This window comes from Euprymna scolopes, chromosome 22, assembly GCF_053919585.1.
Source record: "Euprymna scolopes isolate OS-2025 chromosome 22, ASM5391958v1, whole genome shotgun sequence".
Lineage (NCBI taxonomy): Eukaryota > Metazoa > Mollusca > Cephalopoda > Sepiida > Sepiolidae > Euprymna > Euprymna scolopes.
In genome coordinates this window covers 9,256,830-9,277,741 of record NC_136503.1, presented here as the reverse complement: position 1 = coordinate 9,277,741, position 20,912 = coordinate 9,256,830, and the positions used below count along the sequence as shown (strand labels likewise).

General features: G+C 30.8%; 1 protein-coding gene across 22 annotated transcripts in view; it reads left to right on the top strand.

Annotated features, from left to right (window-relative positions):
• Positions 1-20,912, top strand: part of LOC145243881 (kinesin-like protein KIF13A) — a 1,028,209-nt gene that overhangs the window by 367,216 nt on the left and 640,081 nt on the right. For all 22 annotated transcript variants that reach the window (XM_080106966.1, XM_080106962.1, XM_080106977.1 and 19 more), the window contains one exon: positions 6,750-6,807. In XM_080106966.1, the coding sequence (XP_079963092.1) occupies positions 6,750-6,807 (58 nt within the window). The remainder of the gene's footprint in view (positions 1-6,749; positions 6,808-20,912) is intronic.

The window sequence follows — 20,912 nt, the reverse complement described above, 5'->3', positions numbered from 1 at the left end:
CAATACATGTCACCAGATGTATCATTCTCCTATTTTTTTAATGCAACATATGTCCATAACCAACATTGGCCATCACACTTCATACAATGCCTGATAAACTCTTCTATTAGTCAAGAGAGGTAATGCTGTGCTAGTTAGTAATGGTAGAAGTTCCTTGAACTTGCTTCATAAATGTTATTCTATGTAAAAGAACTAGGAGAATATTTGAGTTGCAAAAGGCATAGAAATTCCATAAGTGCCAAAACGATAGAAATGACTGTCTTTGGTATGTAATTAAGACGAACTGGTATTTAGTTGCATTAAAGTTATTAATATTTCTTTTCATTTTTAAATCTTTGACAAAATCCTATATGTATCAGATGTGTGTGTTGATCTGTCTGTCCAATCATTAGTTGTCAATGGTTTATCTTGCTGCTGTGTATTTGTTTCGAAGATATTGGCTGAAACATCATATTCAAAAGTGTAACTATTTCTTCTATAACTGTTCAATTCTTTGAATTGTAATTCGATTTCTTAGAAAATAAATACTCTCAACTCCAAAAATATGTTGTAATATTTATAATTAATCAGTTTTGAAAGTGTCTTTATATTAAATAGCAAAACTTGAAGGAATTCGAGAAATGTCAGTTCAAAAGACAAACGAATCCAATAATAAAGACCAACAAGGTAGAAATAACTGTTTTTGATGTCATTAGGATAAATTGGTGTGATGAACGTTTCAAAAGTAATGCCTCCTATTTTTTATTCTGCCTGAATGGATCAGGGAGGATTGCAAATTCAATTGTGATGACTGAATTTATGTCTGAAAGTTTCATCTCTCTGTTGCAGATATTGATGGAGTGAAACTCTAAGAAAGCAACCCCCTTGTCATGTATGTGTGTCAGAAGCAGAGATGCGTCATTGAATTTCTCGCAAAAGGTCATTGAGAATGGTGGTGGCTATGTAGAAAAATTATGGAGCACAAAAGGTCGCTTGTTTTGATGTTACTATTCCCGTCTTCGTTGCTGTTCAACTTTTTGGGTTAAAAAAAAAATAGGAGGCTTTACTTTTGGACCAACCTTCATATTTTGTTGTATATTCTCACCAAATCTGTTTTTGAAAATATTTCTTTTTCTTTTAAATCTTTGTCAAAATCTTGTATATGTCATATGGTATGTTGGTCTAGGACCAATAGTGCTCAATAATCTCGACATGGTCACGGCCCTATGTTGAGGAAATGATTAGCAGTTTCAGAATGTTTCATTATGTTTTTCATATGCAGCATGGGATTAGACTCTACTTTTGCTACTCATAATTTTTTGCTTGTGAGTTTTGTGGTCGTGCCTGTACTAGTGAGCCAACTGTTTCAATATGATGATAAATGTGATGATTAATAATTTTATTTGGTTGCTAGATTCATGTGATTCCTCAAAAGTTAAAAAAAAACAAAACAAAAGTTATATTTAGTGAGTTTTTCAGTTTGGTGTTGGCTAGTCCGAATCTAATAGCTATCAATACTTATAGCAAAATAAATTTATCTAGTTTCTGATCATAAACATCAACAATTAACCCAAAATGTTGCAAAAAATCGATTCCTCAAAAAGGTTTTATGAATGCGCATGTGCGCCATGAAACATGACAGCTTTTTTTATGCTAAGAATAAGAAAGTTTGAAAACACTTTGTAAAGATCGTGTCAGACTAGTCTAATAGTTATCGTAGTTGAGTCACTGTTTTAAGATTTTAATTTCGATCTTAGCTCAAGTAGCTTTCTTTTACTTACAATAAGTGAACGGTTTACAAAAAGACAATATTCACATACGTCTCAGTTTCTGCATGAATTAAAATATAATATTTATGCATATTTTACGACCAGGCAATGCCAGACGGCTTACTAGTATTTGCTAAAAGTCTAAAACCAGTTTCATCATCTTTTAGGAAAAATAAAGCAACTATTATCATGTCTGGGTTTAATTTTCTAAAGTTCTGATTGTGAAAGATACGTATATACCGTCAGTGTTGGACCGTGCATATTTCGTTTGTGAAAAACTGCACTTTTAATGGGGGACTGTTTTGCATGCTGGGAGAAGGAGGATGCCTATGTTTTTGAGCATTTGTTTCTACTTTGTTCTCATTAAAATCTCCGAGGTAGATATTGCACTTATCGGTTGAAGTGGTGCACACTAGTTTGAAGTGGCTGCTACCGTTTATTCATGTTAGCACTCTCAGGTAATTTAAGAATTTCTATCAAAGTATTTCCAAAATATTAATTCGGTTATGTTCCTGAAGTAACCATATCTTTCATCTTCAGTGTCAATATTTGCTCAATCTAGGTTGGTTGTTACTGGAAAGAAAAAATAGCTGCTTCATTATGTCTTTTGGAAGGTTTTCGGCCTCATAACTCCTCATTATTTAACAATTAGTGCAGTCGTTTTTCCTGAAAAGAAAGTTTACTTAAGTCCTCCTTTAATATCTGGTGTTTTTAGAAATCGACAGATTGTATTTCCTCCTCGTGTTGTAAAACAATAACCGTATACAAGAAACGCATGTTTTGTGCAGTCGCGTTTCTCATGTTAAATCAAGAATCAATTTGATAACACCATAATGAGTTGTCTGACCACAAACATGTTAACTTTAGACTTAGCTGCTAAGTCCGAATCTGCTGTTAAATTATAGCTTTGTTTCAGTCGTTCTTGTTTGTGGCTTGAATAAAAATCACGCCTGCATCACCAGTTGTTGGATATTACTGCAAAATAGTTAATGTAGCTGTTAATTTCTTACATATGCCTATTTGCTTGAACGAGATCAAAAAAGTGAGAATTTCCTCTTTTTGGTGTGTGTTTCTTGCCACCTATGCAAAGTAGGTGGTGTAGGTTATTGAAGAGTAACACCTTTACTTATGGCACCTTAATTGAGCCACTAGTATCAACCGCTTATAAATTTGAATCGCATTTGAAAACAGTTGAGACTAATGGTCTGATTAAGTTAGATTTTGAAAGAAATCATAGCTAAAAAACGTATGCACATATGTAGTTAATGTTTATAATATAAATATGTATATATATATAACTACATATAGTAATAACTATACCGGCCTCTTTAAGAACCCGGTCTTTATTGTTGAACACTCTGTTGAAATTCAAGTTGGCCACTGAAGCTCACCCGTGCAGATCATGATGTTATAATTATAAGATCACTCTAGCCGTCTAGACATTTATGCTTTATATAAATGTTAATTTAAACTGTATTTCTTGTGGTTAACATTGGCCATATGATTTGTTCCTTACTAATGGAGTCAGAGATGGCTTTGTGGCCGGGTTCAAATCTCCCCACTGGCTGTAATCATAATTCCCTGCACTGATGATTCCTGAAAGGATGAAACCCTAATGCCTTTAAGTATTTAAAAAAAAAAATTATTATTTAAACCAATTCATACAATTCCAATTTTGTATTTAAATGTATAATCATCAATTAGAAATGTATAACTTATGAAATTGCACTAAAGTCAAGGGTATTATTATTACTGTTAAATATTTTCTGGAATTCTTCCCTTTCTCCTACAAGCTTGGTTATTTATAAGGAGACACATTTTACATATCCAATATAGTGGCAAGCAATCACTCGTATATACATATATATATATATATATATATATATATATGATATCCAAAAAATGACAGCTAATGCGTTTTAGCTTTTATTTCATTGGCTATGAATTGTTGGTATTGACTTCCTCTCAAATGTTTTGTGCAATCTACACGAAAATACCTTTTGTTTGTAATTACCTTAAACCAGTTGTCCTCTATTTTATTTATTTATTTTTTTTTCATTTTAGATGCATTCAAGCATCTCTATAAAACGTTTGGTGGATGAGTGTCTAATGCTTAAGTTTGCAATAATAGCATTTTTTTATATGCATCCACATATCCCCCATGAGGAGATACATTTATGCATTTATTGGTTCGTTTGAAATTGCATTTTTCGTTGCTCAACACATAGAATGGATGCATCTTCAGAAAATTCTTTTTCTTGGGAATCATCACTTATCAAGGCCCGAACGCTACTCGAGGATAAGGATTAATGAATGTAAAGCGATGGTGTAGTAATCACTTATGGTGTAAATTAATTCAATGTTTGAGATGGGGAACCCTAGAATGGACTGTGTTGAATCGGATGTAAATAGAATGCTGTTGTTTAATTTCATGAAAGCACTCCAGATGTTTGCATCAATGAGAACCTTTGTGTACTCCTACTCCAATATTTAAACTCTCTACTAACAAATGTGTGTGTGTGATTTCTATAATTTTCAAGTTATAAATAAAATAAAGCAAAACTTCTATGGGTGCCAAATGCAAATAACAACCACACAATGCTGTGCTCTCATTGTGTTCTACAAAGAGTACCCTGGCACTGTAGTTTTAAAATGTAGATTAGTATAATTATCTATCTCCACAACTTGAAATTTGTAAATGGCAGAAATTACAATACTATATATTAGATAATATATTTATTTTGAGCAGATAATCTAATGTTATTTGCGTTGGGGGTTCATTATTCAACCGATATTGAGTATATTTACTGAGCTAGTTTCCATAGGAAGTTGTATACTATAAATATTAATTTCTGTTTTTTTGTAGACTAGCCAGACTCCAATTAATAATTTTCTATTTTGAAAGTTTTCCAACCACTGGTCAATGGCCTACATTCGCTTTGTGTTTATTGAAGATGCTGACAAGCTTACCCTTACACCATTATCACTTTGTAGAGATACTTTGGTGTTTATCGCTCTTTAATTCAGTACGATCAAAGTAAATTTTGCCGGAACGGAATTTCTGGGATAACTCTACCCCCCCCCCCCTTCCCCCGGGGGGGGGGGGGCATTATAGGGTAAATTTACCCCCAAGTCATTCATCTGGTCGTTTGTTTGCACCTTTCTCAATAACTACGTCTTGGATCACTCATGGAAGGCCCCCCCCCCCCGCATGCTCAGCTTGTTTATCTCTCCAGTGAGTTATAAAAAAAACAAAAAAAACAATACACATGGGGAAACTAGTAGATAAATCAATTACCTTCTGTGTGATAGGATTTTATGGATTTTTAACAGCCTTAGAAGAGTTTTGAACCAGAATCATTCTATCCCAAACAATTTTACCTACTTTTTATATTTTTTCTTAACACTGAGATTTTTTTATTTTTATTTAGGGACAAATATTTTTGTATGAAATTTTAGGACATTGATTTGACGATGAATAAATTTTATTAAAAAACAAGTTACTGATATTTTTCGGCCACTTTATGCAAATATTTTTTTTAATCTAAAAAATAACAAAGACTTTAATTAATAATATATATAAATTAAATGTTTAGCACATTAGGCAAATTTTAACTAGGAGAACTGTTGGAGTAAATGTATTTTGTGTGACTGAAATGATTCTAGCTAAGAGTAAGATGGTGTAAGATAAAGGATGACCAACGACCCATATGTTTGATGGCCTTACGTCATGTTAGATATTTTAGCAAATAATTCAAAATGTAACTACACTTTATTTTCTATCTTCGATCCGTGAAATCCATCTAGATTGGGGCAATTTTAATTTTTCTCTCAATCTAAAGTACTCTTTTATGGAAAGTAGAATTCCTCACATTAAACACTAATCTTGCATTTAAATCTTCCTCCATTGGTAAATAAGCAAGTTGAACACATAATTATGCACTTAACTAAATCGCTCCCCTCCAAAATGAGCTGTTACTTTTAAGGCAATTATGTGTGAATACTCTGAAAAATTTAGTAGATGAAAAAAAAAATAGAATTTAAAGTAAGGTAGCAATTTTGTATATAAATATAACGTAAAATAATAATTTCTGAGGTATTCTAACTCGTTATGGCTTTCATAATTTTTTTTTACCAATAGCCCTAACTGGAAAGATCATAAGACCACACGTAATCACTTTAAAAAGTTGGTACTTCCCCATCAAATGCACAAAATTTATCTCCTATAGCAAATTTATTTTATTAACTATCGTAAAATACTAGAATAGACCAGAAGTGCTCATTTTACATTAAATTTATGTGAAACTACTCATCCAATCTATAATAATTTTTTTTTTTCTTCCTGCCAAGTTTTTCTTGTTTTAATCTTAAGGGTGTTTACATGTAATCGCCTAGAAAAAATAGAATTTCAGTTTTGCTTAAAGGGAGAAACAACAATTATAATAACTTATATGGTAAAATGATCTACTTAAATCTTATAACCCCAGGGAAGATTACATGCAGACAGCATAGGCAGAACAGATGTGGAAGGTATGGCCACGTTGAAAGAACAGATCAGATTTTGTAGGTTAGTCCATCTAGAATAGATGAGACTTCGTGGGTTAGTCGATTTAGTACAGACAGGTAGCAGGATAAGTCCACAGAGAAAGGCCAAAGAAAACAGATGGAAGTGATAAGAATGAGAAAAAGAGCGATAAAGACCTGACCAGAGATAGGTTATTTTGGTAGTCAATTTTTAAAAGCCGTCCAACACATGTCAACATGTAAAACTGATGTTAAACAGATAGTGATTATGATTTGTAATGTTTGGCCACTCCTCTTATAATGAATAAATTATTTTTCTAAATTCTATCGACTTTTATTCTGATTCACTTTTACTGATTTGTCTGTAGAGAAATTTACTTTTCATTTTTAGGACAAAATTTTTCCTATGTTATTGTTTCCAAAAAATGTTCTTTTGTATGATTTTTTAAATTTTTTTTTTTTTTTTTTTCTTTTCAGACATTTGCATTCGATCATTGCTTTTGGTCAATGGATGAGAAAGATCCTAAATTTGTGGGTAAGTAAATTATTCACTTTTTTTTTGTGCGTTTCAGCACTAGCCAAAGGATACAAGATTTTCTTGGATTTAATGAGGATCTCTGTTTTTGGGGGTTTTTTTTTTATCCCTGCATATTACAACATATTACCCTCTATTTTTTCTTTTTCTACACGTTTTAAATATTAATTTTGATGATGGGGTCGATGGACAAACTCAAGATTGAGTGAATGGAAATCATGAGTTTTCTATGAGTAATGTTATCTCTATAGTAATAAGCTCAATGGTTGACTATCGTCAAGAGCAGCCTGAAGGCCACCTTTTCATTAGCTGCTACACCGAGGTTTTAGGCGAGAGTGCCACTCTATTCCCAGGATTACTCCACGTCCTCTTGACTGGCCCATTCGGCATAATAGAAAACGTTTGCTAATAGGCCAGGAAACCGGGGTTCAATTCTCGCTTGAGTCATACCAAAGATTTAAAAAAATAGTACTTGATTATTTCTTGCCAAACACTCAACCTTAAAAGAAGGATCAAGGTCAAGTGGAGTAATCCTGGAAACAGAATGGCATCCTTCCCTACACTCCCTGTGTAGCAGATAATAAAAAGGAAGCTTTTGGCTTGCCCTTGACTATAGTCAGTCACTTAGCTAACAGTAATAAAATTGAGACAACTTCATGTTTGTATTTCTCACTTCAACATAACTTTAATAATTACGTATTGTATTTTTTCTTTCAGTAATTAAAAAAAGAAAAATCAAATCCAACAGAATGCATTAGTTTCTTGAACTATCTTTTGTTAATAGTTAAAAAATAAAATGAATTACTTTGTGACCCTTCAAAATTTGAAAGTAATTTGAAAGGATTTAACCTACAAAATAGAAAGAAATTTCTAGATTTAAAATATTTAACAAATCGTTCTGTTAAGATTGACACTTGAAATCTTTTTACAGCCAACAAATTTATAGTTATTAAAACACTTTAACAAAATTTTTTTAACAATTGGGTTCATTTAACTAATAAACAATACAGTAATAATTGAACTTTCAAAATCCGATTTAAAAAAAAAAATTTTTTAAAATGCGAAACAAAAATGAAAGTAATAAAAATTCTAAGCAACTATAATAACGGCATTCACCCAAGATGGGTTGAGTCAGCTTCAAATGAGTTCACTTCATCACATGTCAAGGTGATCTAACCCTGCTGATTAACAGCCGAATCCTTGGCATACTTCAGCGATTCCCGGTCCTAGCATTGAATAAAAAAAAAAAAAACTCAAGGGTCAGTCACCAATGTCATGTCTGTTCTCCCTATTCCTGTCCTAGTTGACCAAGTGAAAGTTTAGGGAGTGTCTGTATTGACAATGGCAAATTCTAGTTGTCTGTGCCTCTGGTCAGTGAATAATTTGTGGCATGAACGGATATATAGTCCACATCTGAATTAACTATAGAGATCTACAAATACAGAGGAGAACTGTTTTTGTAATAATAAATTTAATTTCACGACACTCCAAATAATTTAGTCTAGGTACTCATAGTTAGTGATTACGAAGAGCACATTTATCATTTCTTTTGTGATTTCTTTTTTTACAAAGGAGTTATGACTTATCAAGGCTCGGATGCCACGTAAGGATAAAGGCTAATGAGTGTACGGTAGTTAATGAGACAATATTATAGTAATCGTTAGTCGTGGAAATTTGTTACAGTGGATAACTTAAGAGGACGACTCATCAAGAACTTGTTCACGATCGTATACTTGTCTAAAATCTAGCAAGATAAATTGTAATAAATTACTACTTTATTCTGATTGGCCTGTGTTATTTGTGTACAAAGCAAATATAAAATATACACTTCAACAAGATAAGATTTGTGAGCAGAAATTTTAAAACTTTTTTATAATTATTTTTTTCAACAATATCACAGCAACTCTCTTTTCTAACAGTAAATATCTATTGTACTTATCAGATACAAATTAATAAAAGACCAATAATTCTAAAAGAACTTTGAATTTTCCATCAAAGTATTTGGATGACCTATCTTTTCTCTCATCATTCAGTCCTAAAAATTTCAGTCTATAACTTGTCTAAATTTTTACCGAAATCATTTCACAAATTTATTCATACATTCAATCTGATATTGCAAATTGTTTTTAATGCTAGGAGTTTGTCCAATGCATAAATGGATAACATCTGGTCTGATTAAAACAATTCTGTAAAATGACAGTTAACATTTTTTAAATGCATAAAAAATTTTTTTATTTAGTTTACTTTTTACTTTTTCTTTCATTTCTTTAATTTTTACAACACGTAGTTCAATGCACATTTATGTTGATATTAGTACAATTAAGATGTTTTTTGAAATAACCTTGAACCAACAACTATTAACTCTTATATTCATGCAATGTACAGACTAGTTTTTCAAAGTATATTTCATATTTTATGTTGTGAAGTAATGATTAAACATACATTTAAAAAAAAATAAACAAATATTAACCCCATGAAATATTGGCTTTCTAAATAAAACTAAAAACAAATATCTTTGCTTTTCATGTAAAGTTTAAGGTTCATTTTCATTATTATAGCAAAATTCAGAAAAGTGAAATATTCAATTCCAAGTGAAATCAGTAATATATCTACTGAATTGTCATGTTGCAGTAATGAAAATATCCAAAAATTATGAAAAGCGATAAGGTAGAAAATTAATTAAGTTTTTGAAGACAATTAGTGAAAATTAAGTTTTGCTAAATTGGTTGAAGATTTTCAGTTTTCAGAAAATGTTTACCACCCTTTTGTTATGATTAGAACTCTGGTTTCTTTTTTCTTTTTTTTTTGCCAAACTCAATTTTCACTAATTGTCTTTGAAAACTATTTTCATTAATAATTTTCTTACCTCATCGTTTTTCATAATTTTTGGATGTGTTCATTATTGTGACATGACAAATTCAATATTTCAAGTGAAACTAATGGTATCTTAGGAATTTCGATACAATAACAAAGAAAAACAATTCAAAGGCAATTATCTCCCTTACTCTTCATTGGTTTTAAAGTCAGAATCCAATGTTGAGATTAAACTGTAAACAAAACTATCATCAGAATTTTTATAAAATGAGATAAATATTTAATATTAATTTATTACATTTATAAATAGTTGCATAAAAAGCTGTTCATGTTTAATTTTTTATTAATTGTTCAACTCTGCAGCATTCCTTTCTGTCAATCTTTTGATATTTTTGTTGTGCTTTCTAATCTGATTTATTAATGACACGATTTTCTCTCTTCAACTGACCTTTTTCATCCTGTTTTTATAACAGACCTTTTGATGGAAAGGCTCTGTTTAAAAGAAACCATTGGAAAAGAATCCAAAACAAAAATGGCTATAATTGGCTATCTACTTCAATATATTTCAATATCTGAGATGCCTATAAAGCCATATTTTCATGAATAAAAAAAAAAAAAAAAAAAAAAAAAAAAAAATCTGATTAGTATGTGAGTGAACATGAATAAGTGTATCACCCGGCATTGCCCGGTTGTAAAATACATTTAAATGTTTTAATTCATGCAGATTTCATATTTATTATTATAGAGCCAATTCTATATTGATTATTATATTGTACCCAATATATGGTACTGATTTCAAAAGTTAAAAAAAAGACTTCAGTGCCATCAGCTAGAATTAAACTGAAACATAACTCCATCTTTATTTGTTACCATCTGACCTAAATCCATAAGCATACAAAACATTAAAAAATAACGTTGTTAAAGATGTAAATGTATATTTGCACATGCATGGAACTAACACGTTTAGTTGACTTACACCTGCCAAGTTCCAATCTTTTCAATTTTGACTCCTTAGCAGCTAACTTTATCAAATTAAATATTTTTCCACATGTCCCAATCCCCTATCTATTAAGTTTCAAGTATGTAGAGCAAAAATTGAAAGAGGAGTTTAGTGGAGACTGTTCCTCACTCAGAAAGACAAGATCACTTACTAGACACTGTCCTCAACTGTCCGAGGTCTCTCTGTACAAGGGTTAGTCAGGACAATTTGGCATGAGGATACTTTTCTCTTGAAATAAACCCTGACTAAATATTCAAAATCGTGGTATTCGTGGCCCAAGTAAGATTTCCCACATTCACTTTTACGAGACATGGTGCACTTTCTTTAAATGCCGTAACCTCAAATAACAGCACAAAGCTGGACACTTCACCAGACTAGATGAATCTTTGTCCTGTAATCCAGTGAGACTAAGAAGCCCCAAGAAAGATATGCTATAACATATTTAAACCGTCAATTGGGGAGAAGAAAATTATATTCTCAACTTCTTCACTGACTTTGTGTTTGAGAGGTGAATGAGAACTCGAATGGAATATTTGAATATCTATTTATCTCCTATAGAGATCAAGTGTTAGCCCCAAGGAAGAGGCCCCTTGATTTCTGAGAATTTCAACTGAAGAAAAATGAAACAAAAAAGATTTTTAAAAATTAAATATTACACATTGGAAAAGAAGTTTTATTAGTAGTAGTATCATTCACTTTGTTTCACACAAGCCATCAAAGATTTCTGTAAACAACCTGTAGTGTTTCTTGGAGTCTGAATGAAAACAAGTATCCCCAAATTTTTAGTCATCTCCACCTCTTTCGACAGCCTTTGTAAATGAATTTGCATTATCTCAACAACTGCTTATTATTGATTTCTTGCTAGCAGCAGCCATTGAACCTCGTTGGAATCTGGATAGCAATAATACTCCCCAAGGTCCGACTCCTCTTTGCACTCATCCAATGAGGATTTAATTAGTGCTTTCTCTCCTCGGACTTTCCATCCTCCTTGACCCTTAATGACTATTTGGTGTGGTGCCAGTTTATACTAGCACTACAATCTTTTTTTTTTTTGTCGGGGAGGAGGTTAATTTACAACAATACGGTTTTGGTTTTCTCAATTCCATGTGGTGTTCCTCTGTTTTTGTTTTCCTTCTGTTGCAGTCTCCATATGTCCTGTTAGCGTTTGTAGCTCATGTCTATTAGTCTCTGTATTCAAAAGTTTTCCTTAGTATTTCAGCCATTTTCATTATTGCTATCTGTTGTATCTTCTCAGCAATCTCTTTGATTCCAAATTATTACTCACTAGGAGTTTTCACATGGGCCATCATCACAGATTTCTCTTTAAGAACAACCTGAGTGACAACAAATCTCTCCAAATTTCCAGTATTCTCCACCTCTCAATAACCTTTGCCAATTCATTTGTGTTATTGCAATAACCATTTACCATTAATTTATTAAGCCTCCCCAAGGTCTCAGTCCTCTTCGCACTCCACCAATAGAGGTCTAGTTAGTGCTTTCTCTCCTCGGTCTTTCCAACTTTCTTGGCTCTCTTCAACTATTTGGTATTGTGTCAGTTGATGCCGACCTTATTTTATTTTTTTTAATTTTTCAAGTGAGAGGGGATTAACTTGCAATTATACAATTTCAGTTTTCTTGCTTCCATGTTATTGTTATTGTTATTATTACTTGTTATTGTTACTGTTACTACTACTACTACTACTACTACTACTACTATTATGTCGCTCTGACCTTTGATTTTTAAATTTCCCCACGAATGGTGAAGTCTCAAAAAGCTGTTCACTGCTAGAATTGGTATCAAAATAGTTTTGAAAAATGTTTCAAAATACTGCTAATTTCCCTGACTATAATGGAGGAGAAAGCAGTGAGAATTGCATTATAAAGATTGAGAGGGTTGAGTATAGAACCATAATTTCAAATCATTTTAGCCAAGGCTCAAGTTGACATTATACAAAACATTATCTTTATACAGCTTTTTACTTAATGTGTAGGGAAAAAAGGTTTATGTATGAAAGCATCCATTACCACCATTGTCCATTTTCTTCCTTCCTTGGGAGATGAATCCATCTCAATTATATAAAAACTGTCAGTAAAGCTAATACTTTGTTTCAGCCACTATGATCTTTATTTAAGTGCCAGTATAGTGTGAATTCATAGCTTATTTACCCCCCTCCCCCACCTCCTCATAACTAATTACAGAAAACAACTCATTGTTTTTAAGAGTTCATCTCCCCACTTGCATATTGTTCCTCTTTTAGCCTATGGAAGGAGAACATATCTTCAATTTTTCTAAAATGGTCAAGAAAAACTTATACTTAATATAAGTTTTTTTTTCTCGTGTAACTATCTTTATGTAAAGTCAAACTAATGGAGGGTAAAAAATGTCTGGCGGATGCATTTTCATCAGCCTTGTAACTCTTGCTTACCATAAACAATGTTTCTGACAAAGAGGGAAGAAAACTGTGTACTCAGTATTTTTGTGTGAGCAGTAGTTGGAAATGGCTCAAGTAATTCTTTTTTGCTATCATGTCACTAATAAGGGTGCTACAGAGATAAACGCTTTACCGTTTTACCGACGTGAATCTTGGTGTTAACTCCAAGGGAGGCTGTCCTATCAGCAGGTGCATAATACTACAACTGCTCTGTTGTTATTTGATAAATGGAATCTGACCCATTCAGTAGTTTATGGTGGAGTATCTCAATGCCAGTTTAGTGAAAACTGCTATGGCTAGTTTTATTTCTTCAATGGTTAAAAATATCTCTTCATTCTCTTTCTCTCTCTCTTTCCAACCTTAATGTTACAAGTCACAATAAATAATATAAATGTAAATCCAGACACCCCCCCTCATTATCAGGGGTCTATATTCCAACTTTCCATAGGTTGAAATTCATTGCTTTCTATTTCTGTAAATGGTTTCACAATTGTTACTGAAACATTACATCCAATCCTGACCCTCAAGACTGTCATGGACATGGAATAAATGCCTACATGAAGGATGGCTTTCCATGTGGCAGGGGCATCTCCAAAGAAAACTATAAATTGCTCTATATGTGTTCCTAAGTAACACTTACAGCACCACTTTGATATTAGCCTCCTATCATTCCCACAGTTGAAGTTATCTTTGAGAATCTCTGAGAAAATCAACGATACTCATACATTGAATGGTTACTCCACTCATGACTTGAAGGAAAGTTTTGTCACGATTTCTTTCTTGCCTATAGTCTAATACAGACTGCTGACAAACACACTCGCGTATCCGATGCTAAAAGTCAATTTGAAAGTCTTCTTGCTAGTTTTCTGACAACTTTCCTCTGAATTGTACTCCTCCACCAATCTGTCTCTGTTGGGATTTCCCAATCACTCAGTTCTCTCAAGGAAAATAAAAACAATGTGCAACAAAACATGATGCCCTCCTCTATCGCACAGTGTATTTATACTTGAAGGCTGACTGAGACAACTTTAGATCATTTATGAGAAATACCTCTGCATTCCATATTTGAAAAGAACAATGCTCTCTATCAGATCCAGCTAAACTGAATGATTATCGATTGGTATAAAGATTTTCATTCTACCCAAGAAATTCTAGCACAAACCGAACAGCCAGCTGTAGTACACTCCAAAATCCAAATGATTAATCTGAGTACCATACAGTATGATCATAGCAGATGCAAATTCAGAGGATAAAGGAAATTGCCGCTACTTATGATAAGAAGTAGATATTTAGCAAGCAAAAAAACTCACAAGGTGAAAATCTAAAAAAAAAAAGAAAAAAAAAAAATTCAAATAAAAGACTAAAATAATATTTTAAAAAAGACAAATTTTAAAATAAGGTATTAAGTAATGGAATTGTATTTGTCTTCATCTTTCACTTTCCTTTTGGTATATCTAGTTTGAGCTCTTTCTCCAATCCTCTTATCTCCTCTCCCTCTTTATCTGTATCTTCCCCTCTCAGCTTGTCTTTGAACGTTTTCTGTATAACCCCCTCCATTTTTCTCTTCTCCCTCTCTCTGTATATATATCTACATATCTTTCTGGTTGTAGCTGTATGTGTCAATTCGGGAATGGTGGAAACTTTTACTATTACAAATGTAGCAATTAGAAAAGAAAATAGGGATTACATTAATTGACTTTTAAAAAAAAATTTAACAGGTTTATCACACACACAATATTTGATCAGGCACTGAAAACTTAGTTGAATATATATTGTCAAGTGAAACATCTGTATGGAACAATATCAAGGGAGATAATCAATACTTTTCAAGTTTCAGTTATTGTCAGTGTTCAAAGCTGATGTTTCTTTTGTGTAAGACAAACTCTCTGATGTTGCTTTTCTCAAAGGGTCAATCGGTTGACTTCCAATGTCAATTAGTTTTACCTCTATAATTTCTCCCTTTACCATCATATCGGCTTTTTATTATTTTAACTTGTTTGAACTGTGTGAAGACGTATCCTTTCTTTGTCATTCAGACTATGGAATTGATTGAGTAGTAGAAAAGATAGGAAAACTGATCTCCAGATATCAGGAATATACTTGTTTAATACAAGTATTGAATAAAATATTTATCGTTTTGGTTCATATATCATAAAGCGAAACCCCTCTTTAAACTAGTGTATTTCATTAAATAACTCCAAAGGCAGTACAGAATTTAACCATAGATTTTGAAAACTGAGAAGGGGGGGGGGGTTCTCCATGACTTGAAAAAAATGATTCTCATAAATAAATTAGCAGAATACTTGTCCCAAGTCAGATATTCTGCCAGTTAATAAAATTAACTCTTTGAAGAGATTAGTTTTTTTTATTTTCCCTTTTACAAAGATTAAAATGCCACTGAACCTTATGTCTAATTGGAATTTTGATCAAAATATCTCAAGTGGAATATCCTCGGATATCACATTTAAATCCAACACTGCAAAAAATGAAGATATATGATGTTTACAATTTTTTTTTTTTTTTTTTTTTTTCATTTTTGATTTCAATAAATATCAGAATAATAGTAAATTAAAAAAAAATGTGTATTAAAATTGTTTATAGGTGAGAAACACACCGGATCTGGGCGGATAACTTTTTATTTATATTTATTTTTTAATAGTGATTAGAAAAAAAATCTAATTGTAGGCTAGATTTAATTTTTTGAAATTGGTTGTGGCAATAAATTACCAGGTATTATTCAGATTTTTTTCAGAACTAGTTCACTAGTTTTTCACAAAATTATATTGCATGATATTATGTCACCATTAACACAGAAAACTCAATGAGCCAGATTGGTGGTGGTGTCTTTAACTTATCTCTCGAAAAGTGAAAATGCTTTCAAAATTACCAAAAAAAAAAAGAAGGGGAAAAAAAAAAAGCAAACAGCAGCAATAAATTATGTCAATTTCTGACATCTCTTTATTTGTTTTTTTCTCAAGCTAAAATTAATGGTTACTTGCTTAAAATAAGTTCTGAAAACTTTTAAAAGATTTAAAAAATACACTCCTCCCCCTCAATTGGTAAGCATTACACTTTTTGTGTTTTGAATGTACACTCATTACTTTGTCCTCGAAATCCAACAAAAGTTGTTTACATGATTTAAGTAATTGTAATTGCCGCAGAAGACAACTTATGCTTTCATATAAGATTATGAACTTTGATAAATTTGCTGAAAAGAACGGGGGGGGGGGGGTTAGAAGTGATTGATCTAATTCCTTTCACAATTCCAACAGTGTATTTTCAACTTGTTGCTTCAGCTCCACTTAAATAAATTAGCTCACACGTAAGATCAAACACTAAGGAATATATTGTATACATTTAATTATATAAGCCATTATTAGCTACATATGTGCATCCATGTTTCGGTTATGATCGCTTTTCAAATCCGGCTTCTCGCAGCTGAAACATGTATGCAGATATGTGGCCAATAATGGCTTGTATAAATAAAGAACTGTATGCTATAATACAACTCTATATGTTATTGAGTACTATTTTATAAGCATCAAAGTTTCATTGGATTAACATCTAGGAAACAGCAATACAATCACCATATATATATTAATTAATCATTGCTTTTTCTTTCTCTCTTGATTTTCACTTACTTTTCCTCGGCTTTTTACTATTTTACTTATTGTTTCTTGAAAGTAGACTTATATTTCTATTGATGCTATTCTATGCTAGAATCAAGTCTCCTAGAATCCTGCACTGCTCAAGTGGGAATAGATTTAGTCATTGGAACTGTTATTTGTGAGTAAGCGTGGCTAGTCTTGTCAACATTTTGGTTGCTAACTGTCAATGAACACGCCTCAGGTGTATGAGAGGTTTTTGTGGGTAAGGATTTGTTTCTTGCATGACCTACTCAAGAATATGCCATAGCAGATATATTTATAAAAGACAGAAAGTGTCTGACATTAAGTTTAGAAAAGATCTCTGGATCAACTACAGAACCCACCTGGCTCTGTTCTTCATTTTAACCTAATGGTGCATTCATTTGAAGGAGTTGTCTACAACTGTACTTTTGCATTAATAACGATATTAAGTGGTTGAGGTGGTAGACCAATAGTCAGGGTGCAGACGACAGTATATGCTGATAAAGGGAAGAAAAGGATTAAGCTTCAAATTTCGTTGTAGTTTCTGTTTGTTGCATATTTTATTTCAATAAATATTTAATAGTAAATGTAAGAACACACACATACAACGTTGTCTCATAATTTTATTAATATAAATCTTTAAAGATGTTGAAGGCGAATTTCGTATCAATGTAGATTTAGCAAACTCTTCTTCATAACAATATTCATGATTCTTTAACTTGGTTTTTATTTTATATACCAAGACTTTTTTATGCAACGAAATTATCGTAGTTAATTTGATATTCATCTGTAAAATCAATCCATATGTTTGCTATTTTAAATTTACGCAAACACTTGTCAGTTGTGTAAGCGTTGGTGGAATATTGTTGTTGCAATTATAGAATCAGTCTTAACATCACCCACACATATTTTGTGTTGCCTTCATTACGATTAGCAGTACCGTGTCATGTCAAGTGTGGCTTTGCTGTTTCTAATTATCCTAGTGAATTGAAACTTTCTTTAAAGGGAGGTAATTTTGGCATATGAACGTTCAAAGTATTTATTCGCAATTATTGCCCACCACTAGTTTTATATTATGATGATGATTATCATCATCATCGGTTTCACATTCATTTTTCATATTTTATTCTTATTTGTACTATTTAAAGTCTTTGTATCACTCCCGATCTTTCTTTTTCTATTACTGTTTTTTTAATCCTTTTTTCTGTTTCCTTATCCTTCTTTTTCTGTTTCCTTATCCTTCTTTTTCTGTTTTCTTATCCTTTTTTTTCTGTTTTCTTATCCTTTTTTTTCTGTTTTCTTATCCTTTTTTTTCTGTTTTCTTATCCTTTTTTTTCTGTTTTCTTATCCTTTTTTTTCTGTTTTCTTATCCTTTTAGTTCTGTTTTCTTATCCTTTTAGTTCTGTTTTCTTATCCTTTTAGTTCTGTTTTCTTATCCTTTTATTTCTGTTTTCTTATCCTTTTAGTTCTGTTTTCTTATCCTTTTAGTTCTGTTTTCTTATCCTTTTAGTTCTGTTTTCTTATCCTTTTAGTTCTGTTTTCTTATCCTTTTAGTTCTGTTTTCTTATCCTTTTAGTTCTGTTTTCTTATCCTTTTAGTTCTGTTTTCTTATCCTTTTATTTCTGTTTTCTTATCCTTTTATTTCTGTTTTCTTATCCTTTTTTTCTATTTTCTTATCCTTTTTTCTATTTTCTTATCCTTTTTTCTATTTTCTTATCCTTTTTTTCTGTTTTCTTATCCTTTTTTTCTGTTTTCTTATCCTTTTTTTCTGTTTTCTTATCCTTTTTTTCTGTTTTCTTATCCTTTTTTCTGTTTTCTTATCCTTTTTTTCTGTTTTCTTATCCTTTTTTTTTCTGTTTTCTTATCCTTTTTTTTCTGTTTTCTTATCCTTTTTTTCTGTTTTCTTATCCTTTTTCCTATTTTCTTATCCTTTTTTCCTATTTTCTTATCCTTTTTTCCAGTTTCTTATACTTTTTTCTATTTTCTTATCCTTTTTTCTGTTTTCTTATCCTTTTTTTCTGTTTTCTTATCCTTTTTTTCTGTTTTCTTATCCTTTTTTTCTGTTTTCTTATCCTTTTTTTCTGTTTTCTTATCCTTTTTTTCTGTTTTCTTATCCTTTTTTCCTATTTTCTTATCCTTTTTTCCTATTTTCTTATCCTTTTTTCCTATTTTCTTATCCTTTTTTTTCTATTTTCTTATCCTTTTTTTTCTATTTTCTTATCCTTTTTTTTCTATTTTCTTATCCTTTTTTTTCTGTTTTCTTATCCTTTTTTCCTATTTTCTTATCCTTTTTTCCTATTTTCTTATCCTTTTTTCCTATTTTCTTATCCTTTTTTTCTATTTTCTTATCCTTTTTTCTATTTTCTTATCCTTTTTTTTCTATTTTCTTATCCTTTTATTTCTGTTTTCTTATCCTTTTATTTCTGTTTTCTTATCCTTTTATTTCTGTTTTCTTATCCTTTTATTTCTGTTTTCTTATCCTTTTATTTCTGTTTTCTTATCCTTTTATTTCTATTTTCTTATCCTTTTAGTTCTGTTTTCTTATCCTTTTATTTCTGTTTTCTTATCCTTTTATTTCTGTTTTCTTATCCTTTTTTTCTATTTTCTTATCCTTTTTTCTATTTTCTTATCCTTTTTTTCTGTTTTCTTATCCTTTTTTTCTGTTTTCTTATCCTTTTTTTCTGTTTTCTTATCCTTTTTTTCTGTTTTCTTATCCTTTTTTCTGTTTTCTTATCCTTTTTTTCTGTTTTCTTATCCTTTTTTTCTGTTTTCTTATCCTTTTTTTTTCTGTTTTCTTATACTTTTTTTTTCTGTTTTCTTATCCTTTTTCCTATTTTCTTATCCTTTTTTCCTATTTTCTTATCCTTTTTTCCTATTTTCTTATCCTTTTTTCCTATTTTCTTATCCTTTTTTCCAGTTTCTTATACTTTTTTCTATTTTCTTATCCTTTTTTTCTGTTTTCTTATCCTTTTTTTCTGTTTTCTTATCCTTTTTTTCTGTTTTCTTATCCTTTTTTTCTGTTTTCTTATCCTTTTTTTTCTGTTTTCTTATCCTTTTTTCCTATTTTCTTATCCTTTTTTCCTATTTTCTTATCCTTTTTTCCTATTTTCTTATCCTTTTTTCCTATTTTCTTATCCTTTTTTCCTATTTTCTTATCCTTTTTTCCTATTTTCTTATCCTTTTTTTTCTATTTTCTTATCCTTTTTTTTCTATTTTCTTATCCTTTTTTTTCTGTTTTCTTATCCTTTTTTCCTATTTTCTTATCCTTTTTTCCTATTTTCTTATCCTTTTTTCCTATTTTCTTATCCTTTTTTTCTATTTTCTTATCCTTTTTTCTATTTTCTTATCCTTTTTTTTCTATTTTCTTATCCTTTTTTTCTATTTTCTTATACTTTTTTCTATTTTCTTATCCTTTTTTCCATTTTCTTATCCTTTTTTCCATTTTCTTATCCTTTTTTTCTATTTTCTTATCCTTTTTTTCTATTTTCTTATCCTTTTTTTCTATTTTCTTATCCTTTTTTTCTGTTTTCTTATCCTTTTTTCCTATTTTCTTATCTTTTTTTTCTATTTTCTTATCCTTTTTTCCATTTTCTTATCCTTTTTTCCATTTTCTTGTCCTTTTTTCTATTTTCTTATCCTTTTTTTCTATTTTCTTATCCTTTTTTTCTATTTTCTTATCCTTTTTTTCTATTTTCTTATCCTTTTTTTTGTTTTCTTATCCTTTTTTTTTGTTTTCTTATCCTTTTTTTCTGTTTTCTTATCCTTTTTTTCTGTTTTCTTATCCTTTTTTCCTATTTTCTTATCCTTTTTTCCTATTTTCTTATCCTTTTTTCTATTTTCTTATCCTTTTTTTTCTGTTTTCTTATCCTTTTTTTTCTGTTTTCTTATCCTTTTTTTTGTTTTCTTATCCTTTTTTTTGTTTTCTTATCCTTTTTTTTGTTTTCTTATCCTTTTTTTCTGTTTTCTTATGCTTTTTTTCTGTTTTCTTATCCTTTTTTTCTGTTTTCTTATCCTTTTTTTCTGTTTTCTTATCCTTTTAGTTCTGTTTTCTTATGCTTTTAGTTCTGTTTTCTTATGCTTTTAGTTCTGTTTTCTTATGCTTTTAGTCCTTTTTTCTTATGCTTTTAGTCCTGTTTTCTTATGCTTTTAGTTCTGTTTTCTTATGCTTTTAGTTCTGTTTTCTTATGCTTTTAGTTCTGTTTTCTTATGCTTTTAGTTCTGTTTTCTTAT